This window comes from Coturnix japonica, chromosome Z (assembly GCF_054131305.1).
Source record: "Coturnix japonica strain WE chromosome Z, WE-NBRP24, whole genome shotgun sequence".
Taxonomy (NCBI): Eukaryota; Metazoa; Chordata; class Aves; order Galliformes; family Phasianidae; genus Coturnix; species Coturnix japonica.
The window spans coordinates 63,713,259-63,741,240 of record NC_140702.1 but is presented as its reverse complement, the minus strand read 5'-3'; the positions used below and the strand labels follow the sequence as shown (position 1 = coordinate 63,741,240).

Genomic DNA, 27,982 nt, shown 5'->3' with positions numbered 1-27,982 from the left:
AATGCATCTGCTCCTCCCACAAAAACTGGTAATTTATTGTGCACAGCATGTGGTTTATTTTAACAGATATGTAAACAACTCATGGCAACAAAACAGGGATAAAAACATAAGTTTATTTGTAGAGTTAAATCTTAAAAGGTTAGGAAACATGAAGGCAAGATAAGGCACAGATGTTGCTCATTTTAAGGAACACGTCTAACTTGGTGCTTGTGTGCACGTACAGAAATTGTAAGTAATTATTTTTAACAGACAAAACACGTTTATTAAAATAGGATAGGGAAAATAGTGTGACAGGATCTTAATACTTTCAGTGTGAATTAGGTAGCTAATTTCTGCACTTTTAACCCAAAGGTAATATTTACAGATGACAGAGACAGACAGTAACGAAGCAACGAGCATCTTTTTTATTGAAAGACTGGCCAGTAATCCCCATCTCGTTATGTTTGAAACACCAGTCCTTGACCTGACCATGTTTACAACCAGCATATGCCTTTATCATATTCTTGCCTTTTTTTATTGTCATTTGTATTGGTACAAAGAAAAAAGAAGATATTTTCCAAATATTTTTAATTTTCATGGGAAAAAACATAAAACGCAGTTTATTGCAATAGTATAAAAAATGAGCTTTTCTGTAATTACAAAATGTGGTAGTAGCAAAAGAAACTATTTTCCACATTCGCACTCTACAATTTGTAGATACGTTTAGATTAACAGGCAGGCCACATAATCAATAATTGGCAGGAAATGCAACTCTCTTCTAAATTTAATGAGCATTTGTTCTTCCAGAGATTCAGTGCAGACACCTGGAGTTTCATTTCACAGTATGTTTTATCCGTGTGATTTTCATTGTATTAGTCATTCAGTGAAGCCGTTCTAAATTAGCCTGCAGCGATTTAAAATTCCCAATGGTGGTCTGCACTGTTAGTGTTGGGCTCATAGACTGAAGTTCAACCAGGTAACAGCTAACAGCATCCAGGCAAACGTTCGTGAACCGCCTCCTGTGAAAACACACAGAACTCAAAAGATTAGTTTCTGGGTATAAGAATTCCTCTGAAATAGAACGTAAGACTAACATTTTAATGGAATAATGTAAGGCATTTCGGCTACTTTTTAATTTAGCTGTTTATTATAAAAAAATGGTTTTATAACTCTAGAGCTTGTAAGCAAGCTATAATGGGAGAATAAATGAATGTATGTATTTGAACAGGGAATATCTGCATGTGTATTTTCCAACTCAATTACAAAAACTGATCTTAAGAAGAGTTAGAATGATACCGTCTAATTCTACACTTTTCTTCTAAGGCAGGACAGTACTAACAAGTTTTAACAGTCTGTTCACAAAAACTGCAAACATTAGAGATTCTACAGAATACAGGAAATGTACTTAAGTACATTAAGTGTTCTTCTAGTTAGCACTTTTTTCCAGTAACAAATTTAAGTTCTTTCTTGTTGTGTACTAAGCTAAATTTTAGTCTTGTAGAATGATTAATTACCAGCCTTTTAAAAACAACTGGGTAGATTTAAAAAGACCTATTTCCACACTATTCCAGATTCCTTGAAATTTTTCTGTATTGCTCCTTAAAGTACATTGTCAAAAATCTTACAAAATAACACTGTCATTTATTCCTGAATCTGCCACTGAGAAAATAATTTTTATTGAGTCAGTTTTATAGGGAAGATCTTACAAGTTCCCTAATAAGAAATGAGGAGTTTCAGTAATTTCTACTTGAAAACAAACACTAAAAATTCACCCAGAAGAAAGAGAAGCTTTGGGAACAGCTGAAGTAGGATATTTTATATTTTATTGCAAACTTCATTAAGATATTACTGCTCTTTTTACCTCATGAGTACTCTGCTTGGATCTTGTACATATCCTGACAGTAATACATGAATACACTCCAAAAGATGCAAAGGCTTTTTCATTCTGTTCCAGTAGGGGTCCTAAAAGAGATTGCAAACTATTAAGATGAATATGAATGAAAAAAACCAAACAGATCAACAGATGCATACAAATAGTTAGCCTTGATATTCATTCACTGTAACAAAAATACAGAGTTTGTGGGACTTCTACCTTAGCCTATATTAAGCCTCTATTTTGAGAACTGTTTTGAAGTTTGAATACAGAAATTTAACTCAGTTTCCTATTTCCTACAATTCTGAAAGTAGATTTTACAACATTTTGCATTCCTTACATTAAAAAACTCATATGAAAAGAAACCATTCAATGTTTTAATTCAGAAAACTTGTTTTAAAAAGCAAAAATTAAAAATACAAGTTTTTGTTAATTATGCTTATTGCACAGACTATACTGATGGCAGAGCTAATTTTAGTCATGAATACAAAAGAAATGAAATTAATACATTCAGAATTTGGCATTCCTTCTGCAGCATAACACTTCTAATCCTACTTAATTCTAAATCAGATTTAGGTGAAGTAAAAACTTAACAAAATCTAAACATCATACATGTTGTGTACAAAATCAACAGTTGAAAAGCAGCACTAGAAGTCTTTAAGTGAATAACAGTAACAAAAGCTATGAAGTTGATATTTTTATACAGTCACACCTAATACTATTCTACATTTCCTGACAGAGCTAGATTTTGACAGTAGCTAACTATTTATTTTGTGTGTGTGGCTGTTTTCCTTACCCGTGCTTTAAACAACTGGTCATATACTTCAAGCAGCCTTGGCAATGGCACGCCAATTTCTTGCATGGTGTATGTTACAAAACCTACGTCCCAGTTCAATGCACAGACTTGTTGCTCTAGGAATTGCACTAAAAAATCTGGAGGAAAAAATAAAATGGGGTGCTTAGATTCCAGCTGTTAATGGCAGTCCAGCAAAAAGGTCATTGAAAAATTAGTAGCTCCAAGTCTCATTTTGTCTTTCACATCCTTGTTGTCACCTTTCACCTGAAAAGTATATGAAACTGTTTCCTACGTCTATACAAGGAGAAGGATTTGTGATTACAAACTACCTCCAAAGATGCTTTTAAGCTATCACCAATGTATGAGAGGAGTTATTCAGACTGAACTCAATTATAATTCTGATACCAAATTATGTTATTAAGAGAAGTTTGTTAATTTTTGTTTCAGCACAAAACACATTACCATTTCATTTGCTAGAACAGTTAGCTTTATATGTAAAGCTACAACATATCATGTTTAAGAGTCAGTAATAATAACCTGATATTGTAAAAAAAACAAAACTGTAGTAAGATAACTTCCTGATTTTTATATAATACCACATTATCAGAGTGTCTGAGCATCTTAAGAGCAGAAACTCCAGAAGATTCACAGATCTTTTGAATTCCATTTTTGAATTTGCTTCTGCAGGCAACAACAGATGCTTCTTCAACAGACAGCAGACAAATGTGGTGGCCTAGGATCTTATTAAGGGCTTAAGTACACACATTTTGACTTGGTACTTTGACACAAACAAACTTAGTTACTTTGTGATTTACATAGCCATCAAATGTAACAGTTGCTGCCTCCTAAGCTTCATTTACTTTCAATTCATCAGGAAAACCTGTAAAGTCTGCTTAAATCCCTAAGTAAATTTAGGAAAAACCGTAAAACTCATAGTGGTTTTGAAAACACACAACTATACTGTATCTACAAGGTTAGAGGCTACAATTTCTACTTCTCATCTAACCTCCCTCTTCTCAGTCCCTCATCATAGTTACTATCATAATGAACTAGTTTTAAGAACAATGTTTTGCTTCTAATTTCTTGGATAAAAAGGAAAGGCATCACCTAACTACCACGAAGATTAGCTCCATTACTACTACTGATTCAAATAATGCATTGCTCCACCATATACAGAGAAAAATTTCACTAGAAAATATGTCAATTAAGCACCGGAAGAAATAAAATTATCAACATTCTTTCCTTTTATAAGACTGAAAAAAAAAAAGACTGAAATTTCTTAAGTTCCAGTATACTTATAAACTATGCAGGCTAAACCACATGCCTAAAGGGAAGTAACGAGGCGTGCCAGCATATATCTTTCCAAGTAATGCCATCTTCAGACTAAGCGCTTGCATCCTGTCAGCAGAGCTCAGAGACACACTGTCACTCAACTCTGAAAGAAAAAAAAATTCATTTAATGAGATGCTCAGAAAAATTCCACATTATAGTTAACTATACTGAGATAATTAAATTTACTTCAGTGCTGCAAAAATATTACGCTACATATGTCAAAGCAAAGTCAACACACTTAAGCAAAAGTATGCTTCTTTGAAGTTCCATACAACTCTACTTAAAAAAAGCAAAACAAAACAAAACAAGCCCAAACCAGCAAACAAAAGTCCAGAGAACAATCAAAACCATATAGCTTTTTTCTCAAATCACTGCCAGTGTTGTTTACCCAATGACAACCTTAGTACAAAACCCAAGGAAAAAAAAGGGGGTTGGGGGAAGAGAAAATTATGCGCTCATGGTAGAGATGGAGAGATTATCACGCGTGAGTGGCCAGGCTTGCCAAGTAGCACCCAGTACGCTGCTCCTCTACACATCGATGAAAAAAGCACTGCTGTCACTGCTGCCAATGAGATAAAAGCACTAAACTCCCTAAACATCCTTTAGTTTTTTTGCCATCTTTTGCCACTTAACATTTTAATCAGAATTTCATAATACTGAAACCTTCAGATAAAATTTCACGTTTATCCTGAATTCCATATACAATGGGAACTAATTAAATGCTGAGATAGAACAACATTTTAATTATCTGAAACTGATAACTCCAGCCACTAATGCAATGTTTCAACACATACCCCTTATGCACTCAAACAAAATGCATAAACTTTAATGAACTATGCCTATCAAATACGTTACAGAATATTCCAGAAAGATGTATCTAACCTGAGCAGCTTATCAGTAGCAATGCTTTTTCAGTCTTTAAATATTTACCCGTACCGTTTTCCTATAATTCTAGTTTGTACCAGTTTTGGTCCATTAAGACCTACCTTTCTCAATGATTTCTTGCCAGAGAGTTTGCACCAAGATAGGATCAGAATGACCTGCACAATGTATGATTGCAAGCTTACACTCTGAGAGCTTAAAGGGGTCAGCAAATTCTCCATAAAGCTGAAAAAAGAAGAAAAAAAAAAAAAGAAAAAAAAGTGATATTTCAAGTAGTATGAAGAGAAAACCTGGAAATTTTTAAAACCATTTTTTTCCACATCTTATATGGTAAGAACAGGGTAACAGACATATGGTATATAGAAAAGGCATACTTTAACCATTGTCAAATACAACATAAAAATGATCTTTTACTTAGTATAAGTAGTTTAGCTTCTTAAATATAATCCCTATTTTTTCCATGAAGATACAATTAAGAATACTCTTTTCCAGTACAATGCTCCAATAAATCAAGAACTCTGAAGCTTAAATTAAAAACACATGGAAGTAACTGAAGTACACAAGACTGAAGAAATGTCAAGAAGAAGAGTCTAACATAGGCATTCTGAGATGAGAAATGGCAAACTATCTCTCAAATTTAGTGCTCAGCATTAGATCATTCTTTGCACAGCATTCTCCCTTAGTCCCACCGAATGCAATAAATTGACGCTTAATACAGAGAAATTTCTACCTACTTTAGTTATATCCATCAGCTCAGCATCAAGCTGGGAGATTGCATCTTGCACTGAAGGATGATGGGAATACTGCCGCTGTAATGTTTCTTGTATTTGAAGCTGGATCCTTGCAACCTTGTGTAGAAACAGTTTCAAGATTGGATTAACTTAATCAAATCTGAAGAGAACATTCAGTATTAACTTTACCTTTTTTAAGTGTAGATGTGCTAATGTCTTATCAGATTATCAACTGCTTAATTTAATCACATTGGGAGGAAAGTAAAGAAAATACTTTTGGCAGATTTGGTAAAGAAAAATAAGTAAATGCCATGTGCTAATGAGATAAAATGCAATAATACAAAGAAAGAGTAGCTTAAATAAATCATTTGTCTTACATCCATTTTCTCCTCTAGTTCATGTAAGAATTCTCCATCTGCAGCTATAGAGGATATGGCAGTGGAACTTTTGGCACTCAAAATAGCACGTGCAATGTATTCAAGACGCTGCTGAAGAGAAATTTCCGTGCTGCAAAACAAATATTATAATGTCAAATGATTACCTAATAAAATTATCGAAGAGTTCATTATATTCTAACTAGACCGGGAAAGTTAGCTAGCATTCATTCCTGATCTTACTGAGTCACACAGAAAATTATACTCGAACCACTTAACACTTCTTTTATGCTGGCAGTTACTGCATTCTACTCAATCAGTTGCTCTACACACAATCACATTATAAAGTTCTGCATCAGAAATTACTACTTCACACACTGTACTTAAAACAGGAAACACCTTGTAAGTTAATGTATGATACAGAAATTTAAAATTCTTTTTAAAAAAGTAACAGGTGAAAAGATAATTATTCAATTAATTTAATTTTTTTTTAAAAAACAGCAAATGACTAAAAAAACCTACAATTCTGTGATTCTGTGAAAACAGGCATTGGCCTTGGCTTTAATTTTCTTTTATTTTTTCAACTACATCAGTATATTAAATAAATCCCACATGATCCATACCTATGTAGGTCAGCTAATTTAGCCAGGACTCTAGCTGCATTACTAAAATTTCTGTTCTTTTCAAAGTATCTCCACAGTAAATCCATATAACGAACTTTGTTTTGGTCAATCTTAGTCATCCTCACAAGGTAAGGTTCCAGATAGGGAGCAGTCACCTGAAAAGGTTATAAAGACAACAATTATTTTCTTGCTCTCTCTTTTAAAGCATTAGGTTTATTACAATGAACTTGACTATTCAGTGGCACCATCCAACAATTTATTCCCTGAATATAGCTCACCTGTAGCAGTTTGTCAGCCAAGTCAACTTGTATCAACCAGTTGTAAAGTGCAGTACTGAAGAGTTCATCTGTTGAACGCTGAGCTAACTTCAGCATTTGTTCAAACTAAGGACAAAAATACAAAGACAAAATTTGTTACTCCTGAAGACATTCAGTTACATCAAATACTGAAGATGTAAATGACAACATTTAATTGCATATGTTACTTAGGTATCTTTAATTTTATTAACACTCTGAAATAAGCCAGTGTGTGATAAATCTTGACTTTTATCTGTTTTACAAAAATATCCCAAATATGGTTGTTTAGTTTAAATAAATAAATAGCTCAACACTTAAAACCACACTACTTTCTAGTATGCAATCATGATTTTTATGTCCAGTTTCTTACATGATGTCCTGCTTCTTCATTGCTCAGCATGTTGGGGTCAGATGACAGCACTGGAGGACCTGGCTTTTTGGGTACACTGGGAGACTGTGGAGCAGCTTTACTTTGATTCACTAACTCTTGAAGGGTGTCAGTTATACACTTGTAGCTGTTTAATCTGTAAATAAAGCAAAAGAAAATTAAAGCCACACAATTTTAACTACCTTCTAACTTTCATTACTGCACGCCTTTGTAGACATCATTACTGAAATAAAAATCCAAAAAGACTAATCAAATACTTCACACAATCTAGGTTGGTCTCCAATCATCTTTCTAACAAACACTTCTGTAATGCTGTTAACACCTAATCTATTGCCATATTAATAATAACATGCAAGTTGGGCAAAAACATCTATACTGTGTACATTATTCTAAAATGCTTGACTGTCATTGCCCTCAATGCTTTCTCCAAATGCTTTTCCTCAATGCTAATTTCTAGTCACTTGAAATCAAGGCCCCTACAAAATGCTAAGAAGGTATCCTGAAAACTTGCCTTTCTTGAAAAGCTTGGAGTCCAACAGCATCCTCCTCTGGTTCTCCATTTTTATAGAAATGAAGGCCAAGACCTTGGGGATCTTTCTTCTCAGCAGCAGTAAGAGATAGTTCTACCACTCCCTCATAGAAACGTACTGTAAATTAAAAAAAGAAAATTAAACAAAAGCACCCCAGAAATTACTGTGTTAAATCTATGAGAAATAAGTGAGGTCAAATACTTTCACTTTTTATTGTAAAATATCTTTGAACATACAAGTTCAGAGATACTTACACTGATCTGTATGTTAGAAAGTTTTTGCCCATACCTAACCTGTGGGATGACATACAATTCTGAACTTAAATATTTGTAGAGCAGAGGCTGAAATCCTTACTGTTAAATGAGTTATATCTGCATTTAAATACTGTCATAGGCTCTGCTAGACAAAACAGATTTCAGAACCATCTCTCAAACAGTATGTTTGGTTTAAAACCTCATCTCAAAAAATACTACAGTTTAACTCCTGCTTACATGCAGCCAAAATTTTTTCCTGAAAACATTATTAACTACATGTATGGAACAAATGCAAACCGCACTGTGAAGTAAGTGGATGGGAATATTTTATATAGAAGTGTTCCTTTTCCATTTGCAGTTAAAACCTAGAATAGCTTTAAAAATAACAGGTTTAGAGATATGAAAGCTAATAAGAAGTAATTTATGAGAAAACATCATTGTAAGATTATTTAGGAGTTAGAAAACAACAAAAAAAGATGGTGTAAAATGATACAACAGAAACTGTTTAGCAGAAAAAGATCAGTGATTGCTACTTACCTTGCCTATATTGTGCACAAACATTGGCAAGGTCTACTTGATTGCTGATCTTTTGGTATTCTTTCAGTGACTCTCTTAGCATTTTCTCTTTTTCCAGTTTGTTTTGAGCCTGTCGAGACCGCTGAAGCAATTCATTTGCCTACATAAAAATGAGGGGAAAATGAAAACTATTCATAATACTGAGTTAGTGAGTTACAGCAACAAGATTCAAAGCTTGATCAATGAAAAAAAAACCCACAAAACTCTCAAATACACTTCCTCAAACCAGTACATAATTGCAAGTTTCCAGCATACGGACTGCAACTGCATTAGAGGCAAGGACTTTCTAGTCTGGATACTCATGAAGACAAGATTTAACCATTTCCCCTCTGTCCTCCAGAGCAGAACACAAATACTGCTGGTGAGGACTCGTGAGACACAGAAACACTCCTATTGACTTGCCAACCATACCTTTTTTAATGTGCCCCAGGATGCAATTGGCTTTCTGGGCTGCAACTGCATGTTACCAGCTCCTGTCAAGGTGTTCGTCCATTAGTATCACCGCCAAATCTTTTCCACAGGTCTTGTCTCTATCCACTCATTTCCCAGCCCATATTTGTATACGAGATTTCCTTAGCCCAGGTGTAGGACCTTGCACACAGCCTTGCTGAGGTTCACACAGGCTCGTGTCTAAATGGAATCATTTACCTCCAGTGCATCAACCTCCCCACTCTGCTTAAGAGTCACTGGTAAACTTGATGAAGACACACTTGATCCTATTGCATACTTGTGCTTTAGAACACCATAATAATGTGTTTTGGTGCTGCAAAATCTCTAAGTGGACTTACCTTGGAACAGACAGCATCATCAGTACTATAGAGAAGAGGACAGATGTCTTGCAAATGGGCGCTGATGCCATCAACAGCAGCATTATCTCTGATGTAACAGTTTATAAGAGAAGCAATGAGTGCTCCAGTCAACTCTTTGTCTCTAATTACCAAGTCTTTAAAAGCAGTCATCTTTAGATGCTCTTGAAGTTCCTGAAGACAGACAGCATTTCATTATTTCACCAATACTTTTATGTGGATTGGAATGCAAAAATGTTACAGCAAAGTAAACTATTTCCACTTAAGTAAAGATAAACTAAAATCAAGTGACTGAAATGCATAAGGGGGAAACACATTATTTAAACAAAGTATCTATAGCAAACTAGAAAGTACTAGAGAAAGCTCTATCCCCCACTAGATTCTTGGATATGAAAGGACAGTGAGAACTCCGTATAACTTCATGTAGTCTACACAATGTGCCCTATCTATTTCAGTTCTTTGTGAGAAAGGTATTAACTGTTCTCTCACTTCACAGGGCACTGTCAGAACACTATAAAACAAGTTTGTCACAGTTTTTTAATAACAGGAATCATCTGAGTATGTTCATGAATGAATGAGATGATGCCAAATGAGATGGAATTTTTTGAAAGCGCATAGTATCTAGACTCTTTATGCCTTTCTATATTAAGTTATACTGTTTATTCGTTTTACAAAAATTGTTACGAATATTTGCTTAAATAGAGCTTGCTAGCTGCCACTAGTATCTACTGATGACCACTCAGAACATTAAAATACTATTGCAAAAACTCTAACACTACTGCAAAGAGTGGGAAAGGTTTTATTGTTAAGCAGCTAGTAGCTCATCCAAGATAAAAGATGTTAGAAATTGTACTACCTCTCAAAGACAGCAGCACAAAGTTTCAATATTTGCACATTCATTAAGTTCAAAAATTGCTCTTAGTGATAAAGAATACAACTTGAAATAACCAGTTCTTCCATGACTTGCTAGGACAGAATGTCTAATATTAAAGTAATTAACTTCATCAAGGACTGGATGCAAATTCAACATTAGCACAGGGCACACAGCAGTAGAACCAACAGTTCTGTAAATTTCTTGCAGTCAAGATGTATGGGAACTGTTGACTCACAGCCTGAACCACTGATTGAACTCCTGAGGAAAGGACCTAATCAGCCCTGGGAGCACAGGTGAAGGTAATTCACCTGCATGACCAAAAGGGGTGGAGCCTGGCTGCACCTCTCTAGAGCTCATTTAAGCACTGACTTCCACTGGAGAAGGATTTCTATGGACATCCCTCTATGGTGAAGCTCTGCCTTTTGAACCTAGAATCTTCTGATAAGGGTAAGCAATTTTCTTCCCTTCCTTTGTAGCACCTTTCCATTGTGAAACAGAATAATTATTAAGTCTCAACAAAAGTAAAACTGAATCTGCTGTTAGTGATGCTTCTGATTTGCTAAAATTGGGTGATGAGATCAAAACTGCATGGTTGTCTCTTAAAAATACTAGCAACCTGAATAAAAATCAATATGCAATTTAAAGTCTTTAATCTGCCTCTTAACGAGTTAAAGCAATGCACTTTCGGAAATATCTAAGCAACAACAAGAAGTCCAAGCTTTTAAAATATGTACAAATTAAAATCAGATGATTCAGATCGTACCTTCTGAAGCTCACCTACAACAACACTGAATTGGTGCTCACAAAGCAACTTCCATAAAGCCAATGCCTGACAGGTTTTGCGAACCAGCTGCTGGATGCCTTGAAGTGAATTTTTCTCAGTTAACTGTGCCTCCGCTGAAAAAGCAAAGAAGACTGTCATTAAGAAACTATACTGTACATATTTTGAGTCAGTATGTTTACTTTTGATGTTTCAGAATAGTTCTCCTTAAACTTCCAACATTTTAGTCTCTCTTCTTGATTATGGCTGCACTCTCTTTTGAGGGAAGTGCCTCGATAAAAATTTCTCTCTTAAAAACACTATCTGTAAACATTTATTTCGAAGTATGCAATGCAGGAATGTTCTCTCTGAAAAAGTATGGTTTCATGTGAGTAGAAACATCTAGACATCCAGTTTTCTATTTCAAGATGTCTTGAATGGACAGAATGGGAGAAAGAGGATGTGTCTACAGAATTGTGACTTCACTGCATGAAAGGGAAGTGCATTTTGAGTTCACCCACTTGCACTTTAGCTTATTAAACTGAGACACAGAGTTTCTCCTTTGCAGTAGCTCAGTCACCAGATATTTCTGTGCAGAAATAAGAATTCTCTTAATACAGAGGTGACTTTTATCAACTTCTTACCCTAGTTGCAATTTAAAAACTTCCACCATCAAAGTGAAAGGTGACACCAGAAGTAAAGAGACAGCAGCTTCTTGCCAGTGTAAGTTTAGACTGAGATTTCACTGTGGGGCACTAGTTCTGATGGAACAGTATGATACTGTATGAAAGAAAAAGCAAGGTGCTCCAGGTAGGAGTACTTCAAGATCCAAATGCACTGTTTCCTTACACTTTCCATTCAAAATTAATTGCATACCATGATATTTCCGCTGGAGTTCTTGTTGCACTTGCTGAGAACTTCCACCATCAGGCCTCATGAAACCTAGGAGCCTCTGCTGCAGATTAGCTGGTGTACTGAAACTGCAATTCCAAAATAAAAGGAAATGCTATTATTACTACAAATACAAAAAATTTAGCAATTAAATCTAACATCTTATTGTTAGCATCCAAATAGTTCAAGCTGGAGACTACTTCCATACAATGAACAGATACACATGGGATAATTTTTCAAGAGCTGGAGGTTGAACACCACTGGTCAATTTAACATAGTGAACAATACCTTGGGTTTCCAAGGGCTCCTACTGTAGCAAACTGAGAATTTCTATCAAGAAATTCTTGTAGTCCTTTAAGTTCTTGTAGCACACATTCCAGAACATGGGATGGAACACTGCTTTCTATCTGCAATAGAAAGCAGATTTCTTTATAGAAGGGCTTAGACTTTCCAGACTTTTTTTCAGAAGCCTAGAACTTTAAAGCCACTAAAAAGATAGAAGAAAGACTGTACAATAAATAGCACAATAATAACATAATCACTATAAAAGGGGAGGGGTGACATGTGAAAAGACAATAGTCTCTGAAGAAATTCAAAGAAAGTGTTGTTTAATATTGTACCTGACAATCAAATCAGCTGTGTTTTATTATTTTCAACTCTCAACTAGAACGATTGAGCAGCACTAAGACACAGACTGTATCTGCTGCATTCTTCCTGAGTCTCATTTGCCTCAAAACTGGAGAAGTTTATGAAGCAGCTAATTTTGCATTGCTGAAATTACTCAGTTTATGATGGTATTAACAACCAAAGTCAGAAAACAGTTTAATGCTCAGATTATAAAGGAAAAGTGAAATCTAACGATATTAATGATGAAGATGCTGGAAGGCTGTTTTATGGTAATCCTAGCCAGCCAAAGCATTTTATTCTTAGGCTTTGAGTGGATAGGGTATGCAGAAGTGAAAGAAGTGAATTCACTGAACAGAGAAGGAACTGGCCATTGTCAATTGGTAAAAAGCAATATTTAAACTAGTAACTCAGAAGGATTTTAAAACCGACAATTACTCCGCAGTTAAGCACCCAAATACAATTTCAAAAATCCCCCAAAAAACATCAAAATGACAGCAATCATCTTTTCCTTATCTGTTTATAATTTGGGAACACAAGTATATAGGGCTGGAGAGATATACCATAATATTAAAAATACATCATAGTCTTTTACATACTGTAACAACTTCTCGATTGCCACTTTTGAAAATTTTCTCCACTACCATGCTGCCATCCCAAATATTTCTGCAATACAAAGAGAATTGTGTTAAAAATCGCAGGCACCACAAGGTTGCACATTTGTTAAATATGTCTTAAAGAAACAGCAATATATTTTGCTTCAAAGTCTAAGTTAAAGATCCAGATAAAAAAGTTAACACTCATAAGAAATATTAGAATTGTGTATTTCTGCATAGCACATAGACAATTAACAAAAGTTTTAAATATTTAATCAGATAATGTTACGTAATTTACATATGGGCTAATTCTACTATCTGGAAATATAATATATGCAAACAAGTGTTGTAACAAACATGTCACCCCCACTCAGCATGGAGTAGCATGTGAACCAACATATGAGGAATTCTACTCTTGCTGGGGGTATTCAGTAACATAACCCATTATTAAAGTAATACAGCCTTCTTTAGTCTCTTTAAAGCTTTGTGAAAGAAAAGATTTCAAGTTAGGATTTTTATCCACATAAGCCCTGCATTTCTGTTTTATCCTATAGGAGGAGTTCAAAGCATAAGGTAGGGTTGAAAAACAAAACAGAAATTTTCAGAGCTATGCATATCGCACTCAACATTTAAAAAAACTTTCCTTTCCTATCCATTCACTGAACGTAGAACTCTCAATAGAGCTGTAAAGAGTCTATTCTATCAACAGGTGCTTAAAATGTAGAAGAGAAAGGTACTTTTAATTATGTCATTCTTATGTCCTATTAAGATTGAATTGATTGAATCACTTACAAGCATTAGGGGATGGGAAAACTATTAAATGAATTGAGTGATTATTTTACATGAGCACCTTACCCTATAATCCGAGCAAAGTATATGCAGATGCCATTGTGTCTTCCAGAAAATACAATCTCCGGACCCATCATACCACTGCTAATGGATGTACCAGGGTGAGAAACAGAATTCCCAGAAGTAAAAATGGGAGTTGACATACCAGTAGGCTGTAAACCTAGGATAAAGGTATGCAAAGGTTACTCTGATTATCCTGCATTCAGTAATAGAAGTGTAGCTGAAAAAAATTCTCATTTCTTTCAGCAGAGGAGAGTAAAGGTTACCTGGCCCAGGTGCTGCCAGAAAGCTTGGACTAGGATATGGACTATCAACAGTCAACGGGGGAACTAAAAAGGAAAAAGAGAAATCTAAGTGTGTTTGAAAAAAAAACAAAAAACAGATAACCCAAAATAACACTATGAGAAGTTGCCAAAACATAATAGTAAACACAGACTTTACAGGACCCTTCTGCAAACCCATTCCAACAGCTTTTATTTAATTAAACACAAAATAGCATTAATTTATGCTGAAACCAGCACTCCTTATCTGAGCCAAATAGATATGACTCTTTCAATAGCAGTTATTAAGCATTTTTGTTTTCAGCATTCACGCAGTATTTGCTGTACACAGTCTGTTCCCTTTACTGAATATTAATACTGTTCACATGCTTTTTCTTGTTTTTCATCTTCTGAATGCCCCTGTTCCTGATGCAGGCACCCACTCTGAAAGCACTCACTTTGACTCACTTAGATCTTTTCAGTGAACATCAATTTTACTTTTGAAGCACGCTGTTGTGAAGAAACTGTTTTTATTACTCTAAATACTTACATATGGTTGTTGGACACAGCAGCAGCAGTACTATTTGGGACATTCATTTTAAGACAGTTTTCCCTAAGCGAGTTTGGTCTCAGATACAACTAAGCATAGTCAAGTCTTCTTCAAATTAATACCTAAGCATCATAGAATATGATGAATGTGATTGCATACAAAAATATCCATGCCCCATCAGCATGTGATGATACAGCACAGCAAGGACATGAAATCTGGCACCTTGAAAAACTGGCGTGAAAGAATCAGTCCTTCTGGTCTTATTCACTAGAACTCTCTCAACCTTGCACCTTTCAACAGTAAGAATACAAAAGGCCTCACAGAACTGACATCATTGCAAGGCAGTTTCACATACGAAGTTTCAAGATGTTTCAAAAACATTCTGTCAGCACTGTTTCAACCCACTGCATAAGTCATTCACAATATCAGAGCCTGTATATATGACAGTTCTCTACCCTCAGAACAAATGGAGTAGGCAGTAACAGAACATAATCATATTCCACATGAACCAGTCACCTAAGCAAAATAAAAATGCACTTTGACAATATATTTCAAAATGACTGCAAACAACTAAAAACTTTTGTTTTCTTTTTTAAACCAACAAAACAGTGAACATGCAGACTTGGGAAGAACAGATTTATTTCTTGAAAGACTAAACTCAGCAAACAGAGAACTTCCCAGCATTCCTCCCACACCTTCCTTTCCCTCTCAATCCGCTCCTAGCTTGTGTTCTTTCCACACTTGCTGTCCTTTTTAAATCCTCCAAGATCACGTTCTTGCGCCTTACCTCTGTGCTATTATTCCACACCATCAGGCTTAGGTGGTGAAGTCAGTGATGCATGATAAATAGCCAGTATTCTTACTGTGTCAATCATACTTAAGAATTCTGAAGAGGATAAACTGTTCTGATAAAACTTCATCTAAACCAGTACACCCTTCTCTGATATGTATGTGTTTGGATATATGTTGAAGATGGTGCTGAAATGGAATTCCTTTCTGTTACTGGTAATCAAGACTTTTTCACAGCATCACAGTATCACAGTCTCATGCGGGTTGGAAGGGACCTTAGAGATCATCAAGTCCAACCCCCAGGATTCGAGCCTCCTGTGTAGCAGAGCGGCACTTCTACCACTTACGCCACAGCGGGGGATTCAAACCACTGCGCCACTGGGGCACACGAACCTGATATGTAATATTCAATGCCACAGGACAGATAAATGTAGAGTACCTTGAAAATTAAGCAAGTAATTCCTGATTAAAAAGACATTAAAAATCAGCAATTTAATCAGAGTTCCAAATTAATCTCTTTTAAATTAATTAATTTAATTAATCTCTATTTTTTCTGAAACCACCTGGTGTTAAATGAGTAACAGATGGGATCCTTGGGAAATTGTAGCACATTGTACAGAATTCCTAAGTGGGTCTGGATTTTATGGAAAGGCCCCCACTGTCGATATGCATCATGTCACCATGACTAGGTAATACGTTCATGTTCTTATGGAGCTTTTATAAGAAGAAATCATTACAAATTACTAATTCATAATGTAAGAAGATACTCTGCTACGGACATGAAATAAACAACTGATCTTGAACAAAGGAACACATAAAAAACCAAAATTTAACATATTTAAAGGAAAAAAATAAGACCTACCTAAAACCATGAAATGCTTGTTACTCACCAGAAGAAATGGGAGAAATCAAAAGAGGTCCAACGTTGCTTGGAGGAGGAAGAGCTGAAGGAAATCTCATTTGTGCCTCTCCACCATACCTAAAGTTCATGTGTACAGAAGAAGATTTCTCTTACTTTTATACATAGTCTGTTTAATTTTCATATATTGGAGAACCAGCTGTAATTTAATAGTTCTTTTAAAACAAACTACGAAATACCAACGTAACTTCAAAGAAACAGTTGTGATACTCTTTTTGGCTCATGAAAACTAACTGAACACACATTATATGGAAAGCATTAATGTATGTAATGTCATAGTTCAATAGACCACTAAATTATTTGTGCTTTGCTATCTTTTTAAGGTTTTGCTTGTATGTAAAAATAGAAAGGAACCAAGCTCATTCTTCTCTAGTCCATGAGTCATTTTTATTCACCACACTCCTCATTCAACAGCACTAGCCTTCCTTCAGCACTAGAAATTTTGCAACTGAAGTATCTACCTGACAACAAGAAGCCAGTAGAAGTAACTACAACTATGCTCATTTTGAAAAAATGCTTACTCAGGCAGCAGGTTAAAGAGACTCCAATATTATTTAGAAGCTTCAGTGATCCTGAGCATAATATTTGAAACAAAATTCAAACCAACTGGAACTTACCTGAAGAATGCTCGAGTAGCCCAGGCAGATACTTCAGTATCACATGCAGCATTAGAACAGGCCAAAATAAGACAGGTGGCACAGGCCTGATCCTCCTAGGATACATTATGCATTTAGAGTGGAAGCTTACATCAAATTGATAAGAAATGTGAAGAAGTTTTGCTGATCAGTAAATAAGCAGTAAGTACTTCTTGCATCATTTTATCTAGAAGTCAAGGAAATCAGCTCTTTCCAACAACAGAAATTATCAGTCAGTGAGGCATTCCACTTTAGTATGTTAGGCTTCTGCTATGTACATCTTCTGCACCTTATTATGTTTACTGGTAGGAAATGATCTCATCTATCACCTAATTCTGACAAAGATTTGTGAAAGTTCTATAACCATGTCAGTTAAGACTGTCTGAAATAAAATCTATCTATATAAGCAATAGTGACTGACATATCCAAAAGGTATTTTAAAATAACACTTAGAACATCCTCTATCAAAGCACAAAACAACAGAATACAACAGACACACACTGTCAGGAACAGTCAACTTAAAATTGTAGTCTATGATAGCATAATTTCCATTTGTATGTTATTTATCCAAAACAAAAAGTAGACAACTGCTATGGCTGCACTGGCTTTCAAAATGTAAAATTTTTGTATAGTGGTAGGAATTCAAGTTTTTTTGTTTGTTGGCTTTTTTTTTTTTTTTTTTTTAAAGAAAATTATTCCTCCTCTGGTCTTAAATAACTCCTTTCCTAAACTAAGAAGCGCATTACAGTTCCACAAACAAGAAACACAGAAATATTAGGGAAAGTAAATTACACCTCTGTCTTGACATATCAGAAAATGGGAAAATACAATCTTGTTCTATGCAGACAATATAGAAATGGTAATATTTGAGTCAATAAATTTAATATTTACTAGAAGTTGGTAGTAATTACAACAGCAACACATTTTCTACAGATAGCAATTACAGAGTATTATCTTCCATTTTCCAAGTGAAAAATTCTTACCTGGTGCAACTTGAAAAATCTTTCAATATCTTCTCCATCCCCACCTGTATTACTAACAAGAAGATGACGCAGCTGGTCAACAGGTCTGAGTTTATGAAACATAAAGCTCCCCTAAAAGTAACCCAGAATAATAAAAAGTTAGAATACAGTTGCTACTGGTAATGCCTCTCCACCTTGCCACAGTGATTATATTCATTGCTCTCCTAGTTTTCCTTCACTACACTATTGGATCAACATGTAACAAGAATAATGCTCAAAGCCCAGCTTCCATTCACATTCTCTTACAAAGTCTAGAAAGTAAAAATAAAAAATTACCTCTTGAAGCCAACAGAAAATATTAATGTACTGTACAGGAGAAGAAGATTCAGTAGCTTTGAATCAGTTTAAAACAGATACTGAGAGTTTCAGAAGTATTCTCTTTTTTCACTGTATCTTCAGAATTAATCCTAAAAACTCATGTTAACCTAACAAATGCAGGTTGGGTTTAGTCTTCTAGCTTTACATTATTTGATTTCCTATAGTAAGAAAACGAATACTCACCTGGGCTGAAAGCAGAACAAACTTCTTTGGCGGCAGCATGTGTTGCTGTACAACGATAGGGGAATCTGTTATTGGAATTACATCTTTATTTAGTGGTGTCACAATCTTCTGAACCTTAAAATCATCAATGGCAGAAAGAGCCCAGGAATGCCCATCAACACGTGTGGTCATCTGAACAACAGAAAAACATAATTCAAATTTCCATAGCAGGTTTGGATTTTGTACATCCATGGAGATATTTTACCATTTACTATCTAAAACTACACAAGAAGAAAGCTATTCTTGACACAAGAAATCTCAAAGGAAATAAGCACACTCTTGTGTTATCCGACAGAAGATTACCATCAAACTTGCAGCAATACAGTGCTTCTCTTGTGTGTTAGAGACAGAGTTCTGTATTTAAATAAAAAACAACATGCAGAGTAGTTCAAATCAAACGCAAGTAAGAAAACAACATGCTAATGAGGCAACTGCTGTTCAAGAATATATTGCAGTTTTGCTTGGGAAACCTAATGTTTGCCACTTTCAAAACCCCTGGAAAAACAGAGAAGTTACCACACAGGATACATATCAGTTCTTCCAGACAAAGAAGCTGTAACAACAAAGCTTTTTATAGCTTTTATTAAAACAGAAGATAAAATAAAACCTGAATTTTAAATTTATTCAGCTTCTTAATTCACTCAAACTCTACAACTGGTACTAAGATTATACGTATATACTTTTTGACAGGCCAAAAGCTGTAGGACTACAGTCTTGCTTCGATGCTGAGACACATGTAATGTTATCTATGAATTGCTGGTAGAAAAAAAAAAAAAAGAAAAAAAAAAAGGAAAGAAATGAAATAATGAACAGATTATTGCATTTGATGAAAACATGGCATATCTGCCAAAGTAAAGAAACCTGAGGTCTCCTATGCTTATATTTTAAATATTCTTTCTTGTCAAACTGTATCCTTTTTAATTAAGACTACTTTCAATGGGAGATTATGCCCTCCTGTGCTTGTACACAATACACTCTCTGCTATAGACAAAAATAGGATACAAATAAGATATGTTCCAACGCACTAGATTTAAATCTTAGAAGTGAAAACAATCACTTTTCATACATAGCTTGCAAGAATGATAAAAGTATGACCGAACCTAGAATTCCTACTAAAATACCACCTCATGTTTACTGACAAAAGAATCTACTGAACTTTAATATATGTTTTTAATTGAAAGCACATTAATTGTTAGCTTTATAAGCATTTCCACACACTTCATGTAAGTTTTTCTGCAAACTATCAATTTTTTGTATTTGAGTAGATATTATTCGAGTTATCACAAAGAAAAAAAATATGTATCTACAGTCCATCAAAATTACATGAAAGTTTACTTTACTACCTGTGTTTCCATCATTGGCTTTTGAAAAGGAAAAGAATCATGATTGATACACCACAGTATGTCATTATCCTCATTTTCTGAAGCAGCCATCAACAAGACCCCTATAAAGAACAGGGATATTAACGTAGTGCTAAAAGAAATTAATATGCATTGAATGTAAATGTATTGTTTATGCAGCAAAAATCAATCAGACAATTTGAACAGCAGATATTATCTCTTGATTTTCTGTGTGATCGGATTAGCTGATCACTACCAACACAGTTTTACCATTTACCCTGAAAGGTTCAAACAGAAATGAGCCTCAAGTAGGTAGGACAATGAAATGTTTAAAGAGAATCTAGATTAAAAAGTACCTGAAAATTACTTCAGGGATAAAATCAGTATGCATGATTGAAAAATTCAACAACAAAGAAACACATCCTCCCCTTCCTTCAAACAACCTGATACTAATGAGTGCAGTAGTGACAGTCACAGGAAAAAAATAAATAAAAAATTAATACCTCACTATTCTTCTGACTTGTGCTTACTGTTTACCTTTGGAATAAAGAGCTCTGTGGACCTTTGATGGCTTCTCCACATTAGAAGATGCTGAAAATCCAGGGGGCAAACGGACATGTACCAGAGTTAACATAGAGGGACGAGCTGCTGGATGCTTAAATTGTGAGGTACTGAAGTACAGTCGGACACCTAAACCAAGGGAAAAAAAAGTCAACTCCAGGCAATCTGATATCATTGTGATTATTATTAGCAGCTACACCACTTTAGACAGAAAGTACATGAAAAGTTCAGACGCATATGAAATTCTGTAGCTACTATTATAATTTTCTTTAAAATACAGACTCATCAAGGTTTTTAACTTCAGCTCGGCCACACCACTTTCTGCTGGCTACCTTGGATATAAACACTGTGGATAATAATCTGAGTGACCAGATTATACTTGCATCAAATATGAAAACAACTTGTTAACACATCTCAGCATACCAGAATGAAATGTTCTGTGAAAAGGAAAACATCTATCAATTTTGTTTAATTGTGCAGATGACACTTATCCATTAAAAAGGAGTAACCAGCATTTCTTTCTTACCTGCATGTGTGATTGCAAGTAGTTGACAGTCTATGGATTCAGAATTTTCAATCACTGCTATTTGAACAATAGGCTTAAATACAGAACGATCTATTGTTCTACAAAACAAAACCAAAACAGCCTCATAATCTCTCAATCCAAAGAAACAACAACAACAACAACAAATTCTTCAAAAAATATACTGTGAAACTACTGGCCTTAAAGAAAATCTCTTTACAGTATACCTACTAAGTATATACCTGGCAATGCTTCCAGCAGCAGAAACAATAGCGTTTTGTGAAAGAGAAGTAACTCGTGCCATTCCTTGACCATCTTGACCCAAATCATAAACCTGCAAGTTAATAGTACAGTGTAGTGATCTAAAGTTGAATTTATTCTTATGGCTTCATGCATTATGCACTAAGAATGCCATTTCTATCCCATTGTCATGTTTCAACATATTTGTGTGAAAGATCAAAAGGCTGTTTTTCCTCAGAATAAAGTATTTTAGGTCTTGAGCAAACAGTTTAGTTAGAGGAAAATGAAATGCTCTGGCACAAGTACAGAGAATTTCCAAGTACTGAAGAAAACTTTTAAAAAAATATGTACACATTTGCAACACATTACACAGTCATTATAGTAAGAAACATACTTGCAGGACTCCTTTTTCTGACCGGGTGTATAAGATATTTCGAGAGTTGTCAATGGCAATTTGAACTACAGGATCTTGACAGTGGGGAAAGAAAAGGGAGAAGTAACAAATCAACAACTGATTTGGTGAAAACAAGTTTAATAGAATAAATGCTACAGAATAACTGTAAAATAACTAAATGCAAGTTAACAAAAGTAAGAGTCCTGGAGGACTCTTAACAGGACTTAAAAAGCCAAGTGGTTTCACATAATGAATAGAAATCTAGAATAAAATTAAGCTAAAGAAGGATAATCATTTCGAATTTATATTATCTACCATGGAAATCTTTAGCATCAGTACCTACCATCTTCTGAGAACGTGAACTGTAGCAGTGAAGGAATAAGGAAAGACAATGTGCTCTTTGAATGATTGATTTTCCTACATCGCTGGCTAAACCAGCCTGCCTCAGCCTGCAATTTAAAAAAGACAGTGTTGAAAGAAAATGTAGAATGAAAGAAAAAAGAAACTAAAAGCTATACTAAGAAGAAAAGGCAGTAACATTGCAAGTGTGAAAACAAGTAAAAATCCAAATACATGCCATTAATTTCAGTATGTATTACTTAATTGAAAGCACTAAGTGATTACAAAAACAATTTTGTGTGAAAAGGATGCAGGTTATCATTATCTGAACATTTTTTTTTCAGGCTGACCAAAGCTGTATTGCTATTTTTCATGTTAGACCTCTGAGCTGCTGGGCAAATAAACCACACAACACAACCATAAAAGAAAAAAGGTGGTAAATTTGACATGTTTTAGAACTCTTATTAGAGTCTCTTCCACATAACCACTAAAAAATAAAAGATAATCACCTGGTAAGCTACTTCATACAGGCAGCCATCCTTTCCAGCCAAAAAGATACGTCCATTATCAGTGGATGTTATTGCAGAAATGTAAGTGTTGTCAGTAGGGAGTGAATAGAGAGGGTCTGGTAGAAACTGCATTCCACCAGACAAACTGTCATTGAGTGATCCAGTACCTTAAATAAACAAGAACTCCTTAGATTTTAGTTTTTAAGTTCTATGAACATTATAGATTTTATAAACATCAGGCCTGTAATCAGAAGCATTTCAGTAAACATGAAAAATTACAGGAAATTTCATAACTACTAAAAAAAAAATCCATAATAGCTATTATTCAAGATGAACCACAGAGTAATGAATCTTGTTTCTAAAACAAAATGAACTCACTGTACACACTTCTAAGAAAGGGACTATCATTATCTTCTCTAAATCCCAACAATTCTGAATCAAATTTCTGCATAACTCTTTCACTGGAAGAAAGTAAAAAAAAGGGAACAAAGGATTCTCTAGTTTTCTCAAAATGTGTTCAGTTTTTTTTTTTTTTCCCCCTATTAATATACATAGCATAAAAAATGGTATCAGATTTCTTTTTTTCTGTTGTTTGAAACAAATGACAACTAGATTAATAAACTGCATTCATCGCCATTTTACCTTGACTCATGACAATCTCTTCTTCCCCTCACAAGTTTTAATAACAGGAAAATCTGTTTCAAATGTTTATTTCACTTTAAACAAGTGAACACTACAATTCTCTGGTCCTACGTCAGTTTTGGATCCAGAAGGTACTCATCCTATAAAAATGAAATTACTGTACCATGTCTCTAACATGATTTAAAATTAGCAGATGTGTGGTCTTGTTTTTATTTTTATTTGTTAGTAATAACATAACTAGTAGATACTTATATAACTGTTAATGCACAACCATTTCTGTAATTCACATAAGTGGAGAAATATAAGAAAGAGACACCTACCTGTTTGTGTATTTGCACAGCTGAGCCCTAAGATCACGATATCCACAGGGGTTGCCAGAACAAGTAAGTGTCGTACATGAGGTTGAAATATACCTAAAGAAGGAAAGAATATCAAATTTTACTTTGCAGTCAAGCTCTCAAGACTCACAATGATTGTATCCACCATATTAATGAGATCAATGCAACAGATGCTTAGAGGTAACAGCCATTTTTGAGGAACTGGGGATGTTTAGTCTGGGGAAAAGGAGGCAGAAGGGAGACCTCGCAGCTCTCTTTAAACACCTGAAAGATGCTTACAGTCAGAACAGTGTTGGTCTCTTCTCAGTGGTGACTGGACAAGGGGAAATGGCCTCAATCTGCACAAGGGTAAGCTAAGGTTGGATATCAGGAAACACTTCTTTACAGAAATGGATGTTAAGCACTGGAATAGGCTCCCCAGGGAGGTGGCTGAATCACTGTCCCTGGATGTGTTTAAGAACAGTTTGGATGTGGTGCCCAGGGACATGAGTTAGTAGTACTGTTAGATTGTGGTCTAGAAAATTTTAGAGCTACGAAGGAGTAATAGTTAGCAGCTCAGCTTCTGCTTCATGAAATACAAGAACTCAAAAACATTGTTTTCTCAAAACACTTTACTTGTTAATTAGGATTCTTTTATAAAGCTACTTCAATATCTACTTAAATGTTATATCATGTTCAGGTGTCGAAAGAACTGCAAGCACTAGAAATCAGAATCTCTAGGAAGTTATTGTGGCAATGTATTAACAAATTAACAAATGTGAGTACAACATGAAATTTCTTTCAAGCTTATCATTGTGACTTAAACAATACTTTTCACTTGCAATTTATTACATCATGTATCTAAAGACAAAACAATTTATATTGCATATATACATGTAAAACAAAGGTTTTTATGGAAGTACATACAAAAACCACACATAGGAGATTAGTTACTATGTAAGCCTAATCACTGCCATATACTTCTTACCTGCCTTTGGTTTTACAAGACCCACTGCAAGTATAGTTTCACTAAGGCCATCAAAGTAAGCCAGATCTCCGCTGTTAACAAAACAAGAAAACACGCAAGTGCATAAATCACGTAACATATCACATAGTAGCACAGTAAACAATATCAGATACCCATATTTTAGAGTTCTTAATACTTCTTACAACACTTTGAATATACACTGTAATGTTTGGAAGGCATCTACATTTTTTGCTTTGGGTGAAAACAGATCCAGCAGAATGAAATGACACATCTCCCTAAAGGTACATTTCAAACCTGAAACCAAACTGCACTATTTTATGGTTTCGGATTTAGTTAATTTACACAGTCCACTGAATTACATTAACTAGCATCTGTAATGACAATTAACATCCAGAGGAAGGAACATATATAGCATCTTTTTCGTACAAAAAAAATCTAACAAAAACAAGTCCCAACCTCCTCACTAGCAACTTAACACCATAAAGAATTGTATTATCTGGTAAATAGTTAATTAATGTGCTTTATACTTTATTATACAATGTATATGTAAGGGGAGGAGTGATGTGAGGAGAAAACAAAACTCAACAAATTCTATAAATAAATTCCTCTTAATATTCATACACATATAAAACCCACAAGAATACAAGCAAAAAAAGAATCTGACCAATCTGGATATTAAAAACTGCTATTTGAAATGGTTATTACATAGAATATATAGTTAAAACACTATCATAAATAACCACTGACCACTGTACTTACCCAATCTACTTAGAACAGTCAGGCAATTAATACGCTTTTTCTATGCTTTTACTTTCTTTAGCATGATCAAAGCCTAGCATATTAAAATAGGAATTATAGGATATCATTTAATGCTGAACTCTAAGAAAAAGCACTTTTAGTTCTTTCATCTCTAGATGATTTGTCAGCATTACTGCTAACTCCCAAAACTCCTCCAACACTTATTACTTAAAAGTTTTAGTGAAAACTAATAGAAATCAAGGTAACTTTGACAGAACAGCACACCTCTACACTGCAAGTAAACAATCTCCAACTGTTACAAATGCTTAGTTAAGACATAATATCAACAATATATAATCAAGAATGTGTTAACGTACCCATCTTCATAGTTCCACATAAAAATATCACTGTCAATTGTTAGCCAAGCTCTGCTGATTTCTGGAAATACTCCCATCATACAATTGCATTGCATATCTGAAGTATTACTAATGTAAGGACTAAATATGTTTAGACTAACAAGGACAATCCCCTTTGGAATATTACAAAAAACAAAAACTAATCTATAGAAAGCAATAAACAAGCTATGTAACATAAATATGAAGTTCCTCATACGGGAACTAATTCCACCAGCACCTCTACACAAATTGACCGTATTACCACTTGGAGCCTTGAAATGAGAACATAACCAATATCAAAGTTCATTAATAGGAGTCCGACAGAAGTATTAAAGAAAAAATGATTATAAAAATGTAGAAGTCCAATACCAGCACTATTACACACAAAACCCAACATATTATTTTTCATAGGATACGTCCAAATTGCTCCACCAGCTCTGGGGGCAGCGGGACTCTGCGAACCGAGCTGATTTCTGGAAGATTAGGTATTGACAGCAAGCCTGGACCTTGCAAAGGATAATCCATATCTGTCATGCCAGAAACAGTAGGGCTACCTGCAATTAAGAACAACAAAAATAAGCTTTCCTTTAAAGAAGTGGGTGTTTTCACACATAAAACAATTCTCTATTTTCCCATTTATTTTTTTTTTCCTAATCAGTAAAAATAAATCTGTAAACAGATTTACAAGCTAACTCCTAGAATAATTCATCTATCCCCCAGACTACTTTTAATGCTGCCTTCTCCATGATCCTCTCTTACCCTTTTTTCATCGTATGACCTGGCAATAAGTGTCATGTGAACAACCCAGGAGCATCTTCATTCATCTAGAAGAAGTGTATTCTTAGCTCTTAGCTTAAATTTAAACTTTCCAAGCCTCTGTATTATCTTACGTAATGCAACTCTCTGATGAGATAGGCAGTTACACTTTGTCTACACACTCATTACGGTATCAAGAAATAGATACTCTTGTCTGAACGCATTCACTGAATGCACATTGATCAGATCACCTGCACTTTTACAGTGCTTTCTTACTGCTCACTCACACAGGTGGGTGGCTGTACACAGTGGCTGATGCTGCTGTGATGTTTCAAAAAGGACAAAACAAGTGTATGAGAAGAGTTGTACCTTAAATCTTAACTAGGGAAGGCTGTTCTGAAAGTAATGCTTCCTAATTTGTTGGCCCAGGACATCAGAAGCAAATGTTGGAGTATGGCAGTAGACAATGAACCTTCCTGCCAATATTGCACTATATTTTCTTGCCCTCTGACAGATGGCATCAGAGGGGGAGTCTGACAAAATGGCATCTGATGTAAAAGTGCATAGGAAGCAAAGGTACGTTACTGAATTTCTCCATATCTAAAAATGGCACCCACTGACATCCATCACTGTTTATTGAATGCTTACAGTGACCGAACAGTGAGTGTGAGCACAAGAAAATGTTTCAGCAGCAGCAGCAGTGGGTCAGCTCTGCTAAAGCAGACTGTGGCATGCAGGTTCATTTCCACTACAGGTGAAAATGTGTAGCCAATGATGGCAACTATGTTGACAAACAGTGTTTTGTAGCTAGGAATTTGCCCTTTCAGTGTCACTTCGCTCTTTGTATCCCTTGCAGTTTCCTTTATCAAAAAGGACGCATTACTTTCAGAACAACCTAACTACACGTGACATGTGGCTGCCGAGAAATCAGTCATTCAAAGCAGCCTGCGGGAGAAAATGAGCGGAAAACCAAACTCCCGAATCCCTTCCAGCGGGAGACAGGACTGAGGAGTAGTACACGCCCGTTCTTCCCACTCTGCTGCCTCTACTACAGCCCCGGTGTGCCGCGAGGCCCGGCCGCCACAGATCCAGCCCCGCTGCGGCCGGGACTCTAAGAAGCCATGTGGGCCCGGGAAGGGCGGCGGAGCCTGGACTCCAGACACCCCACGAGGCTGCGCTTCGAAAGGCGGCGGGGCGACAGGAGGGGAAGCGGGAGCGGGGCGGCCGAGGCGACGCAGGATTACGGGGAGGTGCTCACCGGGCGCGGGCACGGCCAGCAGCTCCGAGAGGTCCGGGTAGCAGCGATCGTCCTGGATCTGCCGGTCGATGACGCGACCCGCGATCTCCAGCGCCTCGTGCCCGGCGGGCACCGTGGGGCTCATGGCAGCAGGCATGGCGGCGGGGCTGCACAGCGGCAGCGGGCTGAGGGCCGGCACCGCCCCGCACACACACCGACCGCGCGAGCCCGCCGACCCGCACCCGCCAAATCCC

General features: G+C 35.7%; 1 protein-coding gene across 1 annotated transcript; it reads right to left on the bottom strand.

The window, feature by feature from the left end:
• Positions 1 to 93: 93 nt before the first annotated feature.
• On the bottom strand, positions 94 to 27,982 carry NUP155 (nucleoporin 155). Its single transcript, XM_015848475.3, has 35 exons — positions 27,750 to 27,982; positions 26,152 to 26,289; positions 25,718 to 25,814; positions 24,603 to 24,673; positions 23,618 to 23,710; positions 22,656 to 22,822; positions 22,151 to 22,256; positions 21,808 to 21,881; positions 21,416 to 21,507; positions 21,177 to 21,274; positions 20,627 to 20,779; positions 20,093 to 20,193; positions 18,711 to 18,881; positions 18,171 to 18,281; positions 17,170 to 17,264; positions 16,524 to 16,612; positions 14,301 to 14,363; positions 14,041 to 14,194; positions 13,189 to 13,255; positions 12,254 to 12,372; positions 11,951 to 12,054; positions 11,078 to 11,211; positions 9,423 to 9,614; positions 8,596 to 8,734; positions 7,786 to 7,921; positions 7,257 to 7,410; positions 6,869 to 6,973; positions 6,591 to 6,745; positions 5,971 to 6,100; positions 5,597 to 5,710; positions 4,967 to 5,087; positions 3,973 to 4,083; positions 2,649 to 2,785; positions 1,841 to 1,941; positions 94 to 998 (listed from the first exon to the last, which is right to left on the bottom strand). Exons 1-35 carry the CDS (start codon positions 27,883 to 27,885, stop codon positions 860 to 862), a joined length of 4,167 nt encoding a protein of 1,388 aa, XP_015703961.2. The 5' UTR covers positions 27,886 to 27,982; the 3' UTR covers positions 94 to 859.

Bases quoted from the DNA above. Each gene is read 5' to 3' on its own strand.
- NUP155 (XM_015848475.3), bottom strand. From the start codon at position 27,885: ATGCCTGCTGCCATGAGCCCCACGGTGCCCGCCGGGCACGAGGCGCTG. The intron at 7,411-7,785 runs GCAAGTTTTCAG...CTTTATTTACAG, and splicing joins CTCCAAGCTTTTCAAGAAAG to ATTAAACAGCTACAAGTGTA. The intron at 999-1,840 runs GTAAAAAGAGCA...GTGTTTTCACAG, and splicing joins CCAAGCAGAGTACTCATGAG to GAGGCGGTTCACGAACGTTT.